General features: G+C 40.1%; 1 protein-coding gene across 3 annotated transcripts in view; it reads right to left on the bottom strand.

Moving 5' to 3' along the window:
• The window catches only part of LOC105466586 (ectonucleotide pyrophosphatase/phosphodiesterase 6), a 128,811-nt gene that overhangs the window by 36,080 nt on the left and 69,101 nt on the right, over window positions 1-23,630 (bottom strand). For all 3 annotated transcript variants that reach the window (XM_011715640.2, XM_011715642.3, XM_011715641.2), the window contains one exon: window positions 2,155-2,266. In XM_011715640.2, the coding sequence (XP_011713942.2) occupies window positions 2,155-2,266 (112 nt within the window). The remainder of the gene's footprint in view (window positions 1-2,154; window positions 2,267-23,630) is intronic.

Here is a 23,630-nt window from a genome sequence, read left to right as displayed (position 1 = left end):
ACTGTCTTCCACAGGTAGTATCATCCAGCCTATTATTATTCTTTTCTTTCTGTCATGTCAAGAGCTGCCTAGCTTTAGAGACAGTGGGTCTCCATCTTTCCACCTACTACCCAAAGGGGCTGTTTCTGGTGGCCCTGTTAACTTTGGCAACATGAAGACCCCATGAGACAAGTGCACTGGCCTGGTTTCCATCCAAACCAGGCCTTCACTGCTTCAGGGGTATCATTCTTATTGCAAACCATGTGAATGCCAACCCATGGAGCTCAAGACCATCTACATAGAACACAATATAAATATGTGGAGCTGGGCAGTATGGTAATGCCAGGGCACATTAAGTGGAGGTCTAGCTGGGGACTCTTTCCTGGGCTTCCAGTTCTTTGTAGCCTTTTCTTCCTAGTAGAACCTAATACCTATGGTAGACACACACTCATACCCCACCATCGCCACCACTGCCACCACAACCAAAACCTTCGCCATTCCTAAATGTTCTCCAAGGTAAGGATGCATTTCCATAGCTTCTCTAGAGGAAACAGAGCCCAGCACTTATTCCCCGCCACATGCTGGTGTCTCTCAGGACAGGGAAGTCTGCTTAGACTGGCCAGCTAGTAGGCCAGTGCCAACCTGGGATTCTCATGGCTGTGCTATCTGTGCTCACCCCCCTGTGAATCACCGGGTGGTACAAAGTGACAATCCATTGGCCGTTAAGATAAAATGAATGCAAAAACGATGACATTACCAGACTGTTGGGTTATTTGGAGGTATTTGTATGGCAACTCTAATCCAAATTTTCATATTTGGCACAGCCCTGGGCTGTAGGGACGGCTGGCGTTCTGGATATGTTGGAAACAGCATTGGTTAGACATAGAGCAATGTCCAAGTGTCAGCCCCACTCATCTGCTGCACATGCTGTGCTATTCTGCTTCACTCGCACAAAACTAGACTGCAGCGCAATATCCAGCTCATCCTTGTGTGGTTCTCCAGCACTCACGGGCAAGTACTTCTCCATTTCGATGTATTTTAAACCTGTTTTCTCTCCGACCCGTCAATGAGAGCATGAACCTTTATGTGCCCCCACCTCCCTGGACCCTCTTGATAGGTTTCATGGAAGTGGAATCATTCTAAGAAGCAGTGAAGGCAGGGTGCCGTTTTCTGCTTTCACTGCTCTGTGGGGGTGGCTGCTGTTCGCCATGGTGTGGGAGGGGCGTGGCAAGAAGAAAATCCATGATAGGTCAGCTCTGGATCTGGGGCGGTCTTGGTGACAGGCCATTTCATGTGGCTCGTGCTAGTGCTCTGTACACTGTGCCCTGGGTAAGTTGGTTCTTGGATATGCCCAGTTCGGAACCAGGCTCCTTTTCTTGGCGGGAATGAAGGTCCTGTCCCCAGTCTCTTTGCTCTGATTATGGCAGGTCTTCTGCCTGAGGCACCCAGGAAACCCATTCAGTGGCCACAGTGACCTCAAGTCCGCTCCTGGAAACTCAAGAGCCCCCAACATCCACAGCCTCTTGGTAGCCGATCTCTACTTAATGCTGACTCCCACTTGGGCTCCCACCTTGCTTTCTGCTTCCAGAGATTTCTGAGACTGACGAGGCTTTGTCCTGAACTGTCTGGATCAGTTTCCTTAATAGTCTTGTGTGTGCTCTACAAGACACAGCATTACTAATTCCTACATTTTTGCAATTGTGTGTCATGGTTCCATGTGGGAGGGAAAAAACAGATTCTGTGTTCTAATATACCCATGAGTTTTGTACATTTCCAAGAAAGGAGTAGGGTAGGCAATTTTCCCACACTTATTTGACCACATATCCTTCCTTTTTGCCAAATACTTATTAGTACCTTCAGAGACACAATTGGTCACTGAATCGTGCTTAGGGAAATGATGCCATTTATATTGTTTCTCCATTGTTTAACAACATCAAAAAGGAGGTTCAAAACCTTAGGGATTTTCCTGCTCTCAATTCAACATTTCCAGAGACTGCCCCTGCCCAAAATCACTTGCTCGCAGTTACTCCCTACTAGCAGCTAGCAGTCACCACACAAGAGGCTCACCAACTCCCTGAGACATGATTTCTCCGCCACCAAGCCCTCTTAATTCACTTTAGGATCCATGATCAGTCCTGGAAACAAGGAAGAAAATGGTGTGTTTGGGACACTTACTTGAAGGAGTCAAGAGCATCGCTGACTGCATTGGCAAAATTGATATCCGTTGGGACATTTTTATATTCTAGGCAATAGGTGGGTCTGACACCCAGAATCTCAACCTCACAGCCTGAGAAGGAAAAAGATGGCAAATAGTTACTCTCTTCAATAAGCAAAGTCAAGTTATGAGCCTGTTTCAGGAAGCAAACACCATTAGTCAAAATAAAAAATAAAAATGTTGGGGTCCGTGCCGGGGGTGGTGGAGAATGAAAGAACACACAAAAGACAAAGACACACAGAGAACATGGCGGCCGCGCTCAGAGCCTCCGCATCACTTTATTTATACTCCATAACCCCCACATCAGCAGAAAGAATGCAATGCAAAACAAACTTTCTTTTCCCAGATGTAACCTTCTACTCAGTTCTTTGTTTCTATGCTCTTCCTTATCTGCCCGCCTTCTTGGCGCCTACGGGAGTTCATTAAAAGTTCAATTGGAGATACTGTCCTTGAGCCCTATCTATTCTCAGCATACTGTTTTCAAAGGCCCCTGCATTTCCCCCCTTTTTTTTTTGTTTTGCCTCAATCCTAAAAAGGTAGCCCATATTTGTTCTTGTGTTTTCTTTTGTTTTTGGAGGCGACGGAGGGAGCATCGAATCACCAAAAGAAGTAGACCCAATCCAAGTGCCCAAAGCAATATACTTCCAGAGATTGTAGAAATCCATGTCTTCATCTGGGTCCATGGGTTAAAGCAAGGCGCTGACCCAGCTCCTGAAGGGTTACAGTTCCGGACAACACATGTAATTGTTGTCAAAATGCTTCGGAAATGTTCTGAGTGAGCTCTTGGATGTCCAAACTAATATTTTTATGGCCTACTAATAATTTTCGGATTACAGTCCAATTTTGAGAGATGTTAAAAGGCACAGGCGTTACACAAAATTGAGTGGAGTTCCAATCACATTGTAATGTCATCCGAGTACTCAGTACAGTGAGCTGATCTCCAAGCCATGTCAATGCTTGCTCCATGTTGTCCAATCTTTCAGCAAGTTGAGAGTCAATGTTTTGTTGTTGAAGCCATAACCGGTGAGATTGTTCATGCCATTGCTGCATAAATTCAGCATTTTGTATGCTTTGACGAAGAGCGAGCCCTGCTATGGCCGCAGTGGAGACAATGGCGACAAGGCTCATCACCGAGGCAATTATAAGTCCAAGGGCACGGAGGGTTCGCTGGAGAGAAGTTCAAATATAAGTCTCAAGAGGTGATGCTCCCCATGGTTAACAGGTAGCCAAATTTCCTTACGAGCCCTGAGGATATAAATATCCCCAGTAAAGTTGTGCCACCAGGAATGATTGAGGCAAGACAAAAATGTACACGTATCTGTACAATTAACAATCCCCATAAGATTATCCCATGTCAAATTTCCTGCTAATAATAGGTAGGGCTTACGGACACAAGCAATAATATATCAGGAGGTATTCTGATATAACTGAATATGAAAGGAGTTATTCGGGTTAGAAAGATTAAGGGGTATATTCCCCACAAAAGTGCTAATGGCATCGCCTGCAGCTAACAACTTCCAAAAATAACTCTGTACTTCAGGCCTCCTTCACGCCATACCAAGGTTTCATTACTGTTAGCAGCAATACTTTTATTTACCCAGTGCCATTTCAAAGGTATGTGACTAAATTTTGTTTGAAAATCACCGTGCACACTTCAATCAGTTATTTGCATCCCATTGTATTCTAATAAAATCCGGGGTTTAGTTCCCTGACATTGTTGTCACTCCAGCACCTGAATATTAGGAGAAACCTCTGGAATAGGACAAAAAGGTAAAGAACTAGGAATAGTTTCATTACTATATACAGTATGATTATATTAAAAACTTCTAGTTACAATAATAACAGTATTAGCAGCCACATGACTATGATTATAACGAACAGCCCAGGCTTCATGCGATCTTCGGAGACAATGAGACTATTTCCCATACATATTGGAAGTCTTTCCACTCCAAATTGATATGTGTTATTTATAATTCCCGTTTCCCGTTCTATGTTGTCCTTGTCTATATAGGGGGACGGCATCCAAGTAGTGTCATTGGTGAAAACCTTAATTTCCGCCTCCTCCCAGGCGACTCCCTGATACAAGGGCGGAAAGGGAATATAAGTCCAATATTCATACAAAGCCTCACTAAGAGAAATAAGTCCCCCGCCGAGGCACATCCAACAAAGGAAGAAATGCATGCTGAATCCAGTTTTCTTTTCAACAGGGTTTCAATCATCTTGTAGGAAACCACTCAGGTCCGCTCCCTGTAAGGACAAGAGCATAGCCCCATCCCTGTTTTAGAACTTGCCCTTGAACATACTTACCTTCTTCATTAGGATACCAAACCCTTAAATTGTCAGCGGGGACTATCACCGAGGGAGGTGAGGAAAGATGGGTTACGACAGTGGAGTCTTGCAATTGTCTCCATTGATTCAAAAAAATTAAGGTAAAAAGAACCTTCAAAATCTGGTTTCAAAATCTGGTTTCTGGGGGGCTCATTTCCCCCTTTTTGTTTTGTTTTAATAGTTAAGTTTTTAAAGTTAAATTTGCGCGGTCAATGATGGCTTGACCTTGACTGTTGCCCGGGATACCGGTGATATGTTGAATATTGTATTGCTGTAAGAAAACTTGTAATTTACGAGAGACACAGGCAGGGGCATTATTAGTTTTAAGTATGAGGAATGCCCATGATGGCAAAATAAGCTAAGAGATGAGTAATAACAGAAATGAGAAAAGGTATCAATGGTATGATGAACATACTTTAATCGTCTAAAAGAAGGGACACCTCGTGGATTAACCCCAGGATGGAAGGATGGAATGCTCAAAGGAGCACAGGAAGGACAAGCTCGAATAAGAGAACGAGCTTGTTTATAAGTTAAATGAAACCATCATTGAAGGCCAGAACTATTAGTGTGATGTAGAGTATATTTTTGTTCTGCAGCATGTAGGTGGCCTATTAAAAGCAAATCAATCTGAGTATTACCATGAACTAATGGTCCAGAAAGTTGAGAATGAGAACGAAGATGAGTGATGAATAAAGGAGCTCGACGTTGGCTCAAAGTAAAGGATAACAAAGAAAAGGATTTCTGAAGAGAAGAAGTAGCACAAAGAGGTAAAGTGGCCTCAGAAATATAAGAAGTAACATAAACGGCGTATTGAGAATCACTAACAATGTTACAACCAGTAGTAGGGAAATCAAGTAAGACCATGAGAATAGCAAACAATTCTCCCTGTTGCACCGAGGGATAAGGATAAACTGTAACTCAAGATTGATGAAGCTTCTTGCCAAGAATCAGAAGTTGCAAGAAGATAAGTGATCTGACTATGAGTGAATTGAGAGATAATTAAGGAAGGATCTCCTCCCCAAAGTTGTCGACAGTGATGCTGTCCTTTGATGATCAGTTCAGCTAAACGATCGATATAAGTAGCCAAGCGTTTAGATATTTTATTGGACAAAAAGATCCATTTTAGTGGTCGACTAGTTTGATGAATCATTCCTGTGGGAGAAGGTAAAGTATGAAATAAACAAAAGGAAGGGCCTTTTGAAGTTGCTCTTCAACAAGCTGGAGTTCCTGTAAAGCCAAAGGAGTTAAATGCCGTGAGTTGTCCAAGTGACTGTCTCCTTCTAGAATAGAAAAAAGATGTTATAACTGATATGTTGGTATTCCTAAAACAGGACGCATCCAATTAATGTCTCCTAGAAGCTTTTGAAAATCATTTAATGTTTTTAAATGATCACGTCGAATTTGAATTTTTTGGGGTCGAATATTTTGTGCCCCCAAGGTATAACCTAAATATTGAATAAGAAAATCCAGTTAAATTTTTTCTGTGGCAATATTAAGTGAGTAGAAAGAAAGCTGAGTTTGTAATGATACAAAAGCATCTTGCTGCTTTTCTCTGGTTTTAACTTTGTGGGATAAGGGCAGGATTAGGAAGACCAGGCTGTAAACTTTCCCTAGGTTTAATGTAAACATTTATAGTTTTAAGACAAGACAAAGACGGGAATTCCATGCAGAAATACGTGGCTTTATATTCCTCTCGGCCATTTGTTTTTTGACTTACTCTTTTAGAGTCCTAAGTATTTCTTTAAATAATGGTCACTGTTTCACCTAAATAGGAGTGGTGGCTATGAGTTTAAAGGATTGTAGCCCATTTTGAACATCTTATTTTTGGCAGCTGAGGAAATATGAGGAATGTTTAAAAAAGCAGCAAATTGTTGTGAAAGATCTTGTTCCCAAAAATTAATATTGATAGGAACAATATAAAAATTAAAAAAAACACTTGACCTTGTTGACCTTTAGGACCGACACAGGTTAAAGGTTCTACGTCTTGATAAATCACAGAAGCAGCACCCAAGCCAGTGAGTATAACTGAAACTTGTCTTTTTTCCCATTGTATAGGCTACTAATTTAAACAAATAATAGACATATTCACCCCCATATCAATTAACTCTTTTAAAACTATCCCATTAATGTGCAATGAACATAAGGGCTTTTGATTAGAAACTAAAGTTTCCCAAAAAACAGTTTTTTCTGTGCTACCAAATCCTCCCTATTGAGAATACGTTCCCCTGCCTCTAGGCGTATAAATTGTGAAACTTCTACCATAATAAGAATTTTATTAGTAACATCAAGATCAATGATTTCTGGAATCATCATTAACTTCCGTATAGCACTGTTGTTTTGACCTAACAAAAGTCCTACATGTCCTTTTGGCAAAGGGTCACACACTCTAATAGCTAATTTATATACTCCTCTATTAGGAGACAAAGTATAAGGCTGAGTAATAGCTAAGTCAGCAGCGGCGCTCTGCTTAATTGCCGCATAAAGCTGAGAAACTGGGGTAACGTGTGGGATCCTTAAGGAGGACTTGAATTTATTCCTTAATGTTGTAGGCCATTGCTCACTGAATATTGTAGTAGACTTCTATTGTAATTGTTGGGGCCCCAAGCCTGTGGGCCCCGGCTCCCATTTCCCAGGAGAGGAGACAGTAAATTTCCACTTTTATCAGTTTTGGAACGACATTTATTTGTCCAATGTCGACCTTTACCACAATATTTGTACACCTCTGAAGGCAGCTTTCTGCCTTGAGGGATAAAAGTGTTCAATTTTTATGACATTCTTTTTTTTGAAATGTCTAGGTTTACCACACTGCAAACAAACACCTTGTTTGTTATTTCCTTTTAAGTCTTTAGACAAAGCTCCAGCAAATAATTGAGCATCATAAATAGCCCCTCCAACACTAACACAAGTTTTAATATATTTATCTAAATTGGCCCCATTGGCCTTTAACGATTTTAACAATTTTTAACAGTCAGCATAAGCATTTTTAAAAGACAATGTTTATAACACAATTTTTGAAGCAAGGCCAGCACCCACAATTTTGAAGACAGCATCCTGAAGACGGGCTACGAAATATGAATATAGTTCTGTTGTGCCCTGTAAAATCTTCACCGAGGAAAGGGAACATTTTCCTGTTATCTCTACCTTATTTCAGGCCCTTAAAAACAAAGTCTTGATTTGAGTAAAGGCAACATCATCTAAACCAGCCTGAGCATTAAGAGTAGCATATTGGCCCGTGCCTGTGAGTTGTTCCTCAGTGGGTCCAGGGGGATCACACATAATATTTTTCCTAGCCTATACATGTGCCTTGTTCATTTACCAGCTGTGCAATTGTAACCACTGACAACGATCAAGAAAAGCCTTCCCCAAAGTCTTCCAGTCTATAGGAATTATCAAATTTTCTGATGAAAAATATCAAGAAGACCAAGGATAAAAGGAGATTGAGATCCATAGTTAGAAATGGCAGCTTTCATTTCTTTTTAAAAATTTAATTTGTAAGGCATTAAATTGGACATTATTGCCCATTTGAAAACTGAGCATTAGGAGCAAAAGAAGCACCAATAATTGGAAACAGATCCAGCTCCTCAAATTTTTTTTTAATTAAAAGTATATATAATATATAATAATACTCATATCCCCAAATATAAAGAATCTCAACATATTAATAAGAAAAGGCAAATAACCCAACCAAAAGTAGCAGAACAAAGAAATGACAATAAACCTATATGTCTAACATCATTACTCACTAGGAAATATGTATATTAATACCAAATTGAGAATCATTACATACACAATACAATGGTTAAAATTTAAAAACACAGAAAATATCAAGAGGTAGTTAATGTGTTAAGCAACTCGAATACTCAACTTCTGTTTGGAGTGTAAATTGGTGGAACCTATGCACCCCTATAACATAACAATTTCCTAGCTGGGGTTATTAATACTATATTAATATTAATAGTTAATATTAATGTGTTTATTTATTGACTATTGAAATACTCATAATATTTTAACAAACAATAAGATATACATATACACTGGTTTTAACATATTAAACAGGTGTTTAGTATAAATTTAAAGTATGTCTGATGTGAACAGGGCTTCAACTTTGCCAAACAAAGGCAAAGATAAGGAAGCCGGGGGATTGGAGGCTCTGGAAAATCCTCTTTTAACAGGGCAGAAGGAAAAGAAACAGGGAAAGCTCGCAAAGGTGAATTAGAAGAATATATCTGTAATATTTGTTGAAGCATTTCCGTAATACACTGCATGTCAGAATTTCCCTTAGAAGAAGGAAGAGCTGGCTTTTTCTCTTCTCCCCCTTTTGCTACCCCCCCATCCTCTGTTATCCTGGCACAAATGGGCTCCATTTCAGATTTATTTTATTTTTATTTTTTCCAAATCCTCAGATACCTTTCCTCCTGTGGCTACATTACCACACTCTGAATCAGTCTCAAGTAACTCTAATGTCTGAGTGATAGAGTCACACAAGGTCCACAATTTTAGAGGCATAATATCCCCTAACTGGAGAGCTCTAAGCAGAGTTTTTACTACCTGTAACCATTCTCTACAATTCAGCTGCACTTTAGTCTGATACTGAAACCAGTAACAATGTTGTTCAACATGGGCAAACAATCACTTCAAAGTCTTTTTCTTTCACTTTTACTCCTATAGACAGCAATAGTCCTTGAAACAGGCGTAAATATTCTGAGGCCAGAGAGATGGAATTCCCCATAATGAAAGCTTAAGAAGGTTCCCCTTAACAATATCTGGGCCTTACCCGCCCCTAGGGGGTTCCCCTTCTTGTTCTCCCCTACTCACCCGTGCTGACCCTGCTCGCTGCGCCACTTGTTGGGGTCCGTGCCGGGGGTGGTGGAGAATGAAAGAACACACAAAAGACAAAGACACACAGAGAACATGGTGGCCGCGCTCAGAGCCTCCGCCTCACTTTATTTATACTCCATAAACCCCACGTCAGCAGAAAGAACGCAATGCAAAACAAACTTTCTTTTCCCAGATGTAACCTTCTACTCAGTTCTTTGTTTCTATGCTCTTCCTTATCTGCCCGCCTTCTTGGCACCTACGGGAGTTCATTAAAAGTTCAATTGGAGATACTGTCCTTGAGCCCTATCTATTCTCAGCATACTGTTTTCAAAGGCCCCTGCATAAAAACATGTATTTTTATGAACTAAAATAACTTATTGCTAATAGGCGGTGTATTCAACTGCAATTTTGCATAACTGGACCAGAGGTTCTCAAATGTCACTCCTATGCAACACTGGTGCCCCATGTCAGAGATTGGCAAAAATTAGACAACTGTCTTTCCCAATTTGAAACAAAACACAATTAATCAATATATACAAATACCTCAATTGAAAGTTTCTTCAATAGATTTTTCATGAATCTAAGTCTTTCATGAAAGTCTTCTAGTGTACCTTTGCCTCTTTTAGAATCAAGTATTAGGTAGTATCTGATTAGTCAGAAGATTATAAAATAAATATTTCACTATCCTGTGGCATTATACAAAAGCTAACTGGACTTAGAGGTACTCTACCAAATTGGCAAGCTAAAAATCAGTGAGTTCAAGCAAGAGGTCTGAGCCACATCCTTGCCTCGCCCAAAATAGAGTGAAAGAATCAAACTCATTCTGACGTGAACAGACTCAGCTTTTCTGCCCCAGACTCCTGGACAAGTAGAAGTAGTTGCTCTGCAGAGGAGACACCCATCCATATTAGGAGAACATAGAACAGGAGAGGGATGTGCCCATCTCGGTTTCTGCTAGTTGGGTAAATATTTATTGGGCACTTACTGTGACCTAGTCACTATGTTCAGTCATAGTGGAAACATAAATGGATCAGGTAGTGTCTCCTTCCGGGAGCATCCCAGAGTTTAGTCTAGTGGGAGGGGACACAGGAAAGCAGCGTAGTATGTGAAGTGAGGTGCATAATTCCTGGGTGTTGTGGGAATCAGATGAAGGGCCCTGACTTCAGGCATCACTTCCTCCTGAAAGCCTTCCTCAGGTCCCAATGTTGGGCTCAGTTTTGTAGATGTAGCCATGGCAATGGGATGCAGGTGGGCTGGGAGGGCGTTCCAGGCAAAGGCAGCAGCTTGACCAAACCTTCAGAGAACTTCGGAGCAATACTGTATGTGTAGAGAACTGTAAGTACCATAAAATGCCAGACAATGATGCCAGGAGACCAGATGCTGCTCTTTCTTGTAGCCCAGGGAAAATGATTTCCAAGGTGAGGTAAGTAAAAGTGGGACAAAGAGGGAGTGCAGGAGGAAAGGAGGAAGGAGTCTCTGTCAGGAAGCACATCAACCCCACCCCTGGGAACACCTGCCAGCTGGTTACAGCCAATTTAAAAGACGATAGGGCAGCCTCCAGAAAGCATCCCTTCATCTGGCATACTATAGCAAGACCTGGGTGTGTCATGGGAGACCCTAGTGCTTTCTGCTTGATATGTTGGGTTCAGGGTGAGCAAGGGCCCTTACAATAACTGGGACAGAACTAGAAGGCACGAAGCTTCCTTTTCCAAAACATGTTTTTTGAGAGGAAAAAATAGGCTAGGTGACCCAGAAATAAATACTGCTCATGACTTCCAGGAAAATATTCATTAGAGTAAGAAATGTCAGTGGAATCTTGAATGACTATATCACTTTACATACCAGTGTTTTATTGTTGAAGGTGATTTGTGAAATGTTATTGCTCTTTCCAAGCTATTTTTTCTGTATCCACCTTGTGCTCAGTGCCAGAAACCCCAAGGCAAATAAGATATCACCTACCCTTTAAAAGTTTAACAGCCATGTACAATGTGACCAGGTGTCTGCTTCTAGCATCTCTGACACATCTGTATGTAAATTGTAAGTAATGCAGGTATGATCATGGTTTTGAAGATAAAAGAAATGGCATTCTTTTTTGGTGTTTGCACGTAATATAAAACTATAAATGCTTTTGGTATGAGCAACAATATATATGTCTGTTAATGTTATCAAACAGACGTTCTCTTAATACTTCTATATAAATAAAATGAATCTGGACTTAACACTGGCATAGTAATACAGTTCACTTGAGAAATTTACCCTTGCCTCAGGTTAAAGTAGAATACAAACTATTTTTATTGATTAATTACATGTAAAATTCTATAGTACAGGTAGAGGCAGTATGTGTCAATGTAGAGCTGTAGAGCTGTTGTTACAGTGCTATGGAATTCTTTATTTTCAAAAACTATAATTAATTTTAATTTAACCAAACATCATGGCAGCAGCCTACAGTGGCTACCTAGGCTAAAGTTGGGATAGGAAAATCGAGATAAATTTCCCCAAAGTACACAAACTCTTCACTGAGTGGAAAGCAACAGTTCATCAAAGACTAAGGACATACATCAGAGTGGAAAGGGATCTTCCAACTTGCAGAAAGCTGTAGATAATGCTGGAAAGAAAAAGAATTCCTCAGTGACCCAGGAAGTTGGCAGCATGAATTCTCTATGTAAAGCACTGGACAAATGGCAAGACTTGCTAAAGTGATCATCCCTATCATTTCTCACCTGTGACACTGGTGGAAAAATGAATCTAACTAAACCTTCAAGAAAGCCCAGGCCAGCTCAACTACAAATTAGATTGATTTGGATGCCACCCTAGAGGAATGAAATAGGAAGAAATAGGGTCTTTCTGGGGAAAATATTATTTACCATATTATCTCTATTGTTCTTTCTTGCACAATGTCCAACATACAATAAAAAATCATGAAACATGTTAAAAACAGTAAAACGTGCCCCATAATTAAGAGAAAAAATAATCAACAGAAGCAGATCCATAGATGGCACAATTATCAGCGAGAAAGTTTAAACATAAAATACATTTTTAAAAAAGATTATTGACTAAAGCAAAATTGGTAACAATATATTATGGACTTTACAGCATATGTAAAAGTAAAACATATGACAATAAGAATATAAAAAGTGCATATGTGGACAAATGGCATTATATAATAAAATTTTAAAACTCTCATGTCATTTGTGAAGTAACATTATTTTAAAGTAGACATAAATAAGTTATAGATGTGTGTTGAAATGTCTAGAATAACCATTAGGAAAAAACACAATAAAATCTAAGATTAATAAAGAAGATATGGGCCGGGCGTGGTGGCTCAAGCCTGTAATCCCAGCACTTTGGGAGGCCGAGACGGGCGGATCACGAGGTCAGGAGATCGAGACCATCCTGGCTAACCCGGTGAAACCCCGTCTCTACGAAAAAATACAAAAAACTAGCCGGGCGAGGTGGCAGGCGCCTGTAGTCCCAGCTACTCGGGAGGCTGAGGCAGGAGAATGGTGTAAACCCGGGAGGCGGAGCTTGCAGTGAGCTGAGATCTGGCCACAGCACTCCAGCCTGGGCGACAGAGCGAGACTCCGTCTCAAAAAAAAAAAAAAAAAAAAAAAAAAAAGAAGATATGATAGAATTCTAAAAGTACTCAATCAGTGAGAAAAAGACAGGAAAGGAGAAACAAAGGAACAAAAACAGTTAAGACAAGTAAAAAAACAGTATGAAGATGAGAGTTTTAAACTCTACAATACCAATAATTACATCAAATATAAATGGACTAAATTTGTTATTTAAAAGGTAGAGGTGGGTCAGACTGAATAAAAAAGCAAGACCCGAGGTCATGAGTTTGAGACTGGCCTGGCCAATGAGGTGAAACCCTGCCTCTATTAAAAATATAATATTAGCCAGGTGTAGTAATGTGTGCCTGTATTCCCAGCTACTTGTGAGGCTGAGGCAGGAGAATCCCTTGAACCCAGGGAGTGGAGGTTGCAGTGAGCTGAGATTGTGCCATTGCACTGCAGCCTGGGCAAAAAGAGCAAAACTCCATATCAAAATAAAGAGAAGCTTCTAATTTTAATGACTACTTCATCAGTCATTTTTCTATATTGTTAGTGCTATTTTTTCCTGCTTAAGAAATATTTTTCTTATCCAAAGTCATGATGATATTCACCTATGTTTTCTTTCTTCAGTTCCAAATTTTTCTAAACATAGAAGCTTTATGTTTTCCATTTTACATTTAGATCTACAATCCATCAGGAATTACCTAGAATTAATTTTCATTTATGGTATTAGATAGGAGTCAGAAGATGTATATATATACACACACACATATATAGGAGTCAGAAGATGTATATATACACATATATACACACATACATATATATATATATATAATCTCCAATTGATCGATCATAATTTTTTGGAGACTATCCTTTATCACTTTGTGGCAGTGTCACATATTGGATCATATGTTTGTGGGTTTATTTCAGGAATTTCTGACCTTTACCCTCAGTCTATTTAACTATTCTTGCGGAAATACAATTTGTCTTACTTTTTGTAGTTTAAAATAGGTCTGTATCTATTAATGGAGTAAATCTTCCTGTTTTGTTCATCTGTCTCCAAATAGTTTCAGCTATTCTTGAGTCTCTGCATTTCATATAAATTTTAGAATCAGTCTTTCAATTCACACACACACACACGCACACACACACACACACACAGAGTTGGGATTTGATTGGGATTACAGTGAATCTGTAGATCCATTCTGAGAAAACTGATAAAATATTAAGATTACCAATTTATAAATATAATATATTTTTCCAATTATTTAGGCCTTTTTACATTTCTTTAAATGCTTTTTGATATTAAGTTCTTGAGCCATTTTTGCTAGATTTATTCTTCCATCTTTCATGTATTTGAATTTACTATAAATGGTACTGACCTTTTAATTTTTTCTCAGTTTTTAGTTGATATCAATACAATAATTTTTAAATGTTGAATTTGTATCAAAATACCTCTTATTAATTCTAAAAGTGAATTCTTTGGGGTTTTTCCAAAACAGTCATCTGTGAATAGTGACAGTTTGTTGCCTTTTTAATTGTTTTACTTTTATCCCTGTCATCTTCCCCTGCTCCCCCGAAGGACCTCCAGTACACAGCTGAATAGAAGTCATGCTAGAAGGCACCCTCACATAGTCCTGAATGCATTTCTCCATAAACTATGATGTTTGCTGTCGCTTTTTGTTTTTTGGTAGATATCCTTTATCACGCTAAGGGTGCAGTGTACTAATTACCCAACTTTATTTTAATAAATCTTAGTTTAGGATTGTATCAATTGCTTTTCATGATCTACTGAAATGATTAAATGATTTTCTCTTTCATTCTAATACTGTTGTAAATGATATTGATTGATTTTTTTTTCTTTCAGATGGAGTCTCTCTCTGTCACCCAGGCTGTAGTGATTTTTAAATGTTAAACGTAGGTTTTCCTTTTATAAACCCAATTGTTTGGCATATATTATTCTATTTACATATTGATAGATTCAGGATGCAAATACTTTGTTTCTAATTTTTCTATCTATGTTCATGAAAAAGGTTGTCTTGTAATTTTACTTTCTTTTAATGTTTGTCACATTTTTGTATCAAGATTATGCTAACCTCATTATGGTAGTGATTTATCTTTTTTTTTTTTTTTTTTAAGAGCTGGTATCTCACTGTGTTGGCCAGGCCAGTCTTGAATTCCTGAACTCTGGGGATCTTCTTGCCTCAGCCTCCCAAGTAGCTGAGATTACAAGTGTGTGCCACCATGATTTATCTTTATGCATTCTCTGAAAGAATTTCTGTAAGATTGCTATTATTTTTTCCTTAAATGTTTGAAAACTTCACTAGTGGAGGTGTCTAATACTAGGTTATTATTTTAGGAATGGTTTTTAAAGATTTAATTTAAAAACAGATATAGAAGTATTCCAATTTTCTATTTCTTTTTTTGTGATTTGGTGATGTTTTCCCTAGAAATCTGTCTGTTTCATCTGTGCTTTCAGATACATTGGTGTAACATTTTCATACTCTATTACTGGCTTTTTAAGGTTTACAGGTTCTCTGTTGATGTCCCTTTTTTCATTTCATTATTGGCTATTTGTGTCTTCTCTCTTTATTTCTTTATAAGCCTTGTCAAGTTTGCATCCATTTTAATAGGTTTTTTCCCCAAAAAACAAATGGGGCTTTGTCAATTTTCTTTGTTGTATGTTTATTTTCTATTTTATTCATTTCTGCTTTTCATGATTTTCTTCTTTATATTTGGGGATAATTTAAGTTGCCTTGAGTTGGAGACAAATCACTACTTTTTGCCTTCTTAGCTAACGCATCTTGTATGCCTGTTAATTTCCTTATAAGGATGACTTTAACTGCATTATTCTTAAGCCACTACATCATAAGTAGCATTTTTACTATCCCTCAGTTCAAGATTTTTCTAAGTTTTCACAATTACTTGAATCAAAATAACTTTTGAATCAAAAGTTATTTAGAAGTCTGGTTATTTTCCAAATGTATGAGATTTAAAGTTTTATTTTTATTATTGATTACTGTTTAATTACATGACAGTCATAGGACACATTCTCATGATTTCAGACCTTTTCAATTTGTTGAGAAAGATTTTGTGGCTAACATATGGCCATTTTTGATAAATGTTTCGTGTGTACTTGAAAATAACGTTTATGCAGCAGCTAGGTGCAGAGTTCTAGTAAATTCAATTAGGTAAGAAGGTTAATTATGTAAATTTTCTGTATCTTTCTAACTTCTTGCTCTCTTATTCTATCAGTTATTGAGAAAGATGTATTTAAGTCCACTATTGTTGTGAATTTACCTGTTTCTCCTTTTAGTGCTTCCAATTTTTGACTTATTTATGTTGAGAGTGTGTAATTAGGAACATTACTATTTACACTGTTACATCTTCTTAGAAGATAAAAATTTATATCAACATGAATAGTCGTTAACTTAAAAACATTCTCGGCTTAGAGTCTACATTGCCTAGTGTTATTATAGCTGCACCAGCTCTCTTAGTGTTTTGTGCAGTGTGTCTTTTAAAAATGCGATTACTGGGCCGGGCGCGGTGGCTCAAGCCTGTAATCCCAGCACTTTGGGAGGCCGAGGTGGGCGGATCACGAGGTCAGGAGATCGAGACTATCCTGGCTAACATGGTGAAACCCCGTCTCTACTAAAAATACAAAAAACTAGCCGGGCGAGGTGGCGGGCGCCTGTAGTCCCAGCTACTTGGGAGGCTGAGGCAGGAGAATGGCGTGAACCCGGGAGGCGGAGCTTGCAGTGAGCTGAGATCGCGCCGCTGCACTCCAGCCTGGGTGACAGAGCGAGACTCCGTCTCAAAAAAAAAAAAAAAAAAAAAAAAATGCGATTACTTTCAACTTTCTGCATACTTAATATTTAATGTATGTCTTCATCAGCAGCCTATATTAGTTTTTGGTTTTATCCATTCCAATGATAGTCGTTTTTAAAGTAAATTTCTATCAAAGTTTAACATAGATGCAAAAAAGTGAATAATTCATAAGGATACTGTTCAGTGAATCCTTAAAAGGTGAAGGCAGCTGTATACTGAGTATCCATGTCAGGAAACAGAACACAGTCATCACTTATGGGTGCCTTTTATGCTCCCTTCTCATCACTGTTCACCCAAGGGTGAATACTGTTCTAACACTGTACATTAGCTTCAGCTGTTTTGAGTTTTTTGTAAATGGAACACTACATATATTCTGATTCATTAAAATATTTAACAAAATATTAGTGAAAAAAATAAAAATTTACATTTAATGTATTTTCTGATATTTTTGTGTTTAAATCAGCCAGTTAACTACATTTTGTATCCATCACACATTTGATAGTTTTTCTCTCCTTCTTTAATTTCTTTTGAATAAAGTATACACTATTATTATTGTGCCATTTTCCTTCCTCTATTAGTTTGCTATTTATACATTTTGATTAACCTCTTCCTTGCAAAGGGCCCCAGAGATGATAAAAATGGAAATATTAGTCTATTAAAGTCTATTAGTCTATTAAAGTCTATTAAATTTTATATTTATTAAAAATTTTATTAATTTTTTTAAAATAAATTTTTTTAAAAATTAAAATTATTAAAATATTAAAATACAAATTTTCATTCCACAACTTCCCAGAAAATGCAAGAACATTCAGACACTTTAACTCTGAAATTTACATTTCTCCCATCTTCTGTGCTTCTATTGTCATGTATTTTAATTCTCTACATGAGAATTAAATTTTGGATTTTAATCCAAAAAAGGGACTTTTAGTATTATTATTTATTTAAGTTTACCTACACACTCACCCTTTCTATTACTCTTCATTTCCTCCTCCATCTCTGTGCTTCCATCTGTGATCATTTTCCTTCTGTCTAAAGAAGTTAGTATTTCCTTTCCTCTAGGCCTGCTGGCAATAAGTTCTCTCAGTTTGCTATCTCTCTGTTTACTATGGTTGCTATCTCAGTTTACTGTGCTATCATTTTTGAAGGATATTTTCACTTGATATAGAATTTTAGGTTGATCATTGTTTTCTCGTATCATTCGGAGCATCTCATTCCATTGTCTCCTTGAATTCCAATATTTTGTTGGAGAGTCAGCTGTCAGTCTTATTATTGCCCCACTGAACAATTTTCTCTGGCTTCTTTTAAGATTTTCTCATTGTCTCTGGTTTTCACCAGTTCTGAAATCCATGATGCTCTCTCCTGTGTTTCACAGCACTTCGTGAATGTATGGTTTGGTATTTCTTGTCAGTTTGGGGAAATTCTCAATTATTATTACTCAAATATTACTTCTGCCCCATTTTCCCTCTCCTGCTGTGACCCCTTCACTACATACCGCATGTCTCTTACATGCTTTTCTGCCTTGTTCATCCTTTTGCATCTTCACATTGAAGCTGGATAGCTCTCTCTTTATTTCTAGAGTTCCCTTTGTAAAAAAGATTTTAACTTACTACTGCAGGTCTCCATTTTGTGATTTCGTCTTTTATCATAGTTCTTTTATTTTTGAGATGGAGTCTCGTTCTGTCACCCAGGCTGGAGTGCAGGGGCACAATCTCATCTCAGCTCACTGCAACCTCTGCCTCCCAGGTTCAAGTGATTCTCCTGCATCAGCCTCCTGAGTAGCTGGGACTACAGGCACCCACCACCACACTTGGTTAATTTTTGTATTTTTAACAGAGATGGAGCTTTGCCATGTTGGCCAGGCTGGTCTCAAACACCTTACCTCAAGCAATCCACCTGCCTCAGCCTCCCAGAATGCTGGGATTACAGGTGTGAGCCACTGTGCCCGGCTTATAGTGGTTTTGGGTCTATTCTGCTTTGTTTCTCTCTCTTGGTTTTTCAGTCAGGCCTTGTTTTCTTATATTCCGTTTTTGTTTTTTTTTTCTTTAAATTGAATACTACATATTGTATACATAAAACTGTAAATACTGCTTAACAGGATATATAGTTATCTTCTAGTAAGCACACAGTTTTGCTCATGGTGAGGATTTAGGCTATCAGCAGACTACCTTAATCCAGAGTGGATTCAGTCAAGGATTAAGATGATTTGAAGCTTAGTTGTGTCTTTATGACAGCTTCCCCCTTGTCTATTTCTAGCTTATTCTTAGTGCTAGGGTGTTGCTTTTTATTGTTCCAACTGAAAGTCTGGGATTTTTACTAGATTTCTTTTCCTTGGTGGGCCCTGAACTCCAATTTTTGTCCTTTCCCCTATCCAGTAGTGCTGCCATGTCTCTTGACCTCTCAGCTGCTGCTTTTGTGATCAGCATTGGCTGAAGGAGAGACAGGGTACCATTGTCGCCGGACGCAGCTCTTTCTCCACATCTTGGCTTATCTCTGGTCCATCACACACATAAATGCATGCACACATGCATGCAGGCCAGCAGCTCTTCTAGTTGTTCCTGGAGAGATGCGTTGTTTCAAAACAACTTAGCTGGGCATTTTACCAACTAGAATCCCACATTTCAACAAATAATTTTTAAACATAAAAGGTTGTAATTTTAGAAATTATCTTTACATTTTATTAGAAATGTATGTCTTAATGAAAGAAATAGGTGTGCTTTAAAAAACTAATTTGTATATTCATGGATAAATATGACTGATTTCTAGAATGAGACAAGTTCAGAATCAATGCTATTTCTAGTCATTAAATGTAAGTGCTGAGAAAGTTGTTCACATAAATAAATATATAGAAATAGAAGGAGTTTTTTGTACGAATGTCATTTAATTCTTTGAACTGTTTCTTTGAATGCCAAAATTGCACAGTGATCTATCATCATACATTTGAAAACAATATTTCAGCTGACAGCTCAATTAAGTTTTTCTTAAATAATGTAAAAGCAAGCACTGGAAATATCTTCTCTTTTAAGGTTTGTTATTTTGTTACTAGATTCACTCACTTTCCAACATTCGCATCAATATTTTGAACCATCTGTCTGGTGCTAAAGGCATTTACATACTGTGGCAATGCACCTTAGTAATATTCTTGATGGGTGAGAGGTATCTTTTTCTTACATAAAACAGTAAAGAACATGTTTTAGTCAGGATGACTTTAGCAATACACATGGACTTTGAGGGTCTTAGAATTGGTTTCTTTAAAACTAATTTTGCTCTTGGAAATCCCTGGGAATTAAGTCTGAAGCCTCCTGAACTAAGAAACGAGGCAGCAGTAGCTCCACTCTATGGGAACTGTAATGTCCTGGAAGCAGCTGGGCCAGAAGTGATGTTGACAGTTGGAGGTAAGAGGTGAAATCTGTCTGACAGTGGCGTAAGTTATTCTCTTCAAGGTTATCCCCCAACTAAAGCTCTATGTGCAGAGCAGAGAGAGGAAGAAACTTCGAAGCCAGGGCACATAGGACATCCTAATTACGATCTACTGGGATGATTATGGACTCAGATAATGGGGTGAGAAGCACCACCCATCAGAGGTGCTTTGAATGCAAGTGCTGCAGACACCGTTCATTTGAGTGGAAGTCATGTGTCTCTGAGAAGGGATGGGACTACCACCCAAGTGGATGGAGACTGGACAGGTGCAATCCTTCTGCTGTGTCTCTGTAGAATGGTCTCTCCGTGGTGAAATCCCCAAGGGGAAAACATCTGCCCTTACCTCTAATGTTAAAATCCAGAGTGAATAAATGACTGGCAAAGGCAACGGCCAGCAATAAATGACAATGGCAGCAAAACGGAGCGTGGAAGAGAGAGCAGTTTCAGATTCGGCAAAGTTTTAGAGGGAGCAAAGTTAATTATTCCGAGGTGAATTTGCGTGGGAGCTCTGTTTTGTTTTCTCTAGTCTTTATCTGATGGAAATCAGACTGGAGGGGGAGTGTTGTGTGAATCCCAGGAGGTAGCTGTCTAATCAGGAGTCTGCGGGCCCCTCTCCTGTATCTCCCACAGGCTCAATCTGTGAAGTGGGTGAGCATTGCTCAACCTCGCAGGCTGCTGCCTCCAGGCCATTTTCATGGCTCCACAGGGAGCATGGAATCTGGTCAGCTGAGAGCTTGCAAGTCATCCCAACACAACTGAAGAAAGCAGGGCTTTCTGAATCTCTGCCTCAGGGATCTGTGGAGAAGGCGGCAACAAGGGCGATGGGCTGCCTTGTGCAATTTCAAACATTAATCAGGGACTTGGGGCAAGATTTTGATTTCATGACAACTTTGAGGGCATGTTTTAGCTTTACTCTGTCTTGTTTCCTCATCATTCCCAGGGAGCATTACAGGGAAATGCCCTTAATTAGGGCTCATTTTTTAGGACCTACTGTTATCTCTGTCTAGAGTCTGCCTTCTTGCTGGGTATTCCCACCTCGGGCAGTCTTCTCCTACAACCTAATAAGTACATCCTGATTGGAAAAAAAGCATTAGTGAGAACTTAAAGGACAACCAATGACAGCCATCGCTAAGCCCGTGGGCTTTCGTTCAAAATAATAATAATAATAATAAGGCATTTCTTCTTCAAAACATATAACTTCCACCCATTAGAAAATTATTTTCATTTTTTTTTTTCATAACACTTTACTGGCTTGGACCAAAAATTGTCAACACAAATATGCAAATCTGTAACGTCTACAATATGGATGATGCCCCCCATAGATGTGGCATCCTGTGCAATTAACAGCTTTCACAGCTGTACCTGCCATCGTACCTCAAACCCCTTCATCTACAGCTGAGAAAGCAAAAGCCTCCTATAGGAGAAGTGAACGTCCCAAGGTCTCCCGGTCTGCCAGCCATCGGGTCTAGCTCTGATACTTTCCACCGTGCACACTGCCATCCTGAAGGAGACTCGCTTCTGGCAACTCTCTCCAAGGACCACCGAGTTGAGCCCATAAAAATTACATTTCTCCAAACTTCCTAGAGCCTCGGTTTCCCCTTCCAAGTGTAGCTCCTGCTGCCTGCCAACTTTGACACATCTTGTAACGATAACCCGTGTGCGCTGCATTTTATGTGATGTGAGACAGGTGTGCAACTGTTGAATACATGTCTCAAGAGAGCTTATTAAAACAGCTAAGCCAATTAACTCTCTTAAAAGCACGTAACCTTTTCCAGGAAAATACATCTGAGGCACAGAAGCTTGTGGGAACAAGTCCTTGGGGGAAAGCACGGCCTTTGATCTCAGAGGTCAGCCTTTTCCTGGGGTCGGCCTTGCCCACGGGGCTGGGGGGCCTTTGGCAGTGACTCCCTTCTGATGCGGGGAGGAAGGGGGTGGGCTAGCCTGAGCGCAGGGTGACCCTGCAGACTGGCCTTGTGTGCAGGGGTGAGAGCAAGCTGGGGAAGACAAATTAGATGAGAACCAACTCATCCATTAGCGCTGACTCTGAAAACTCAACTGAAAATGACCCACTGGGCAGAGAAAGTGACTAATAGGAAACCAAGATGAGAGGGAATGTGTGCCGTACCCAGGCTGAGTCTCAGCTTCAGGGAGGCAGGTGGTGAAACTACAGCCAGGCATAATGAGGTCAAAGGCCACGCTTTCATCTCTCTATCTGCTGGTTAGCTTTAGATCAGGAAAAATCCCTGGCTCACGGTCAGGGACTGCACTTCTTCCGAGTGGGACCAGGTGAGAGGAATGAATGACCATGACTGGAATTACGGCCCCTGCAGGCTACTTGACACACTTGACATACGTGATCCACAGGGTCTTTGTGTCTGAGGCATGTGCCTCATGACCTTCTCAATCTTGAAAGGATTACAGTGACTCCACGCCTCCCACAAAGGAAGCCCTCTTGACTTTCTGCACCACACGGTTTTCCTGACCAAAGCCTCCTTCTCCGAGGAGCTGGTTTCCTCGCACTTGGATCACAGCAGCCTGGACCTACCTGGGATGCAGGATGCCAAGAGGTGCTTTAATGCAGATCTCATCAGGGTTGCTGAACCTCTTGCCCCTGTCTAGGAATTCCTCCCTCACCCCTCCAATTTGAGTCTGTGATTCCCACGTCTTATAAATGACCTTATTTCCCATATCTACTAGAGTCTCATGGTCTCCCAGGCTTCTCAGGTGGTTCTGAGCCGCTCACAGGAAGAGCCGAGGCGAGGAGGGAGCAGTGCCTGTGGGCCCTGCAAAGCCTCTTCTCTGCAGTTTTTGGGCAGCAGCCCGGCGCCGGCTCTCATGGCCTAGCCAGTCCTGTGGCCTTTTCGATGAACTCTGCCTCTGCCTCAGTCCTGTGGGTGAGCCCTGAGACGTGACACGGTGAGGCTCTGTCCTCCTCCCCTTCTGCATGGACCTGGTGGCCTCTCCCGCTATGCGTCCCTTTCCTAGGAGCCCCGCTTCCTGTCATGCGTTGGCCCTCATGGCCTATCCCAGAATTCTCTGGGCAATCTGGAACAGGGCTCCTGCTGCCCTCTGCGCCTCTGCAACCTAGTGCAGGATCTGCGGAGACAGGGAGGGAAGAGCAGAGACAGGCTAAGGGACTTCTGCACGCCTCGCAGTGAATGAGTGACTGCATGGATCTGGAATCCATGTTCTGGCTTTTTAAAAGAAAATCTTCTGCCCTGAAGTTCCCCAAGTGCCCCAGTGAAGTGCTGGAAATACTACAGCTGAACGGGAGGCACAGGCAGGTGGGGGCGCAGCTCTCTGCACACAAAGGGCTCAGGTGAGGCAAAAGTGCCACCTCTCTGTTCCACCACAGCGAAGTCCCTCCAACAGACTCTGGATCAGGCAGCTGGGAGCCCACAGACTCAGCTAGGAAAGGTGCAGCAGAGGCTGGCAGGGCCCCCTGGTCCCGCAACCCACATTTCTGCTGTAGGAGGTGTTTGGTGCTGACA

This window comes from Macaca nemestrina, chromosome 3 (genome assembly GCF_043159975.1).
Source record: "Macaca nemestrina isolate mMacNem1 chromosome 3, mMacNem.hap1, whole genome shotgun sequence".
NCBI classification, from domain to species: Eukaryota; Metazoa; Chordata; class Mammalia; order Primates; family Cercopithecidae; genus Macaca; species Macaca nemestrina.
The sequence above is the reverse complement of the archived record's forward strand: the minus strand, read 5'-3'. Positions and strand labels throughout refer to the sequence as shown.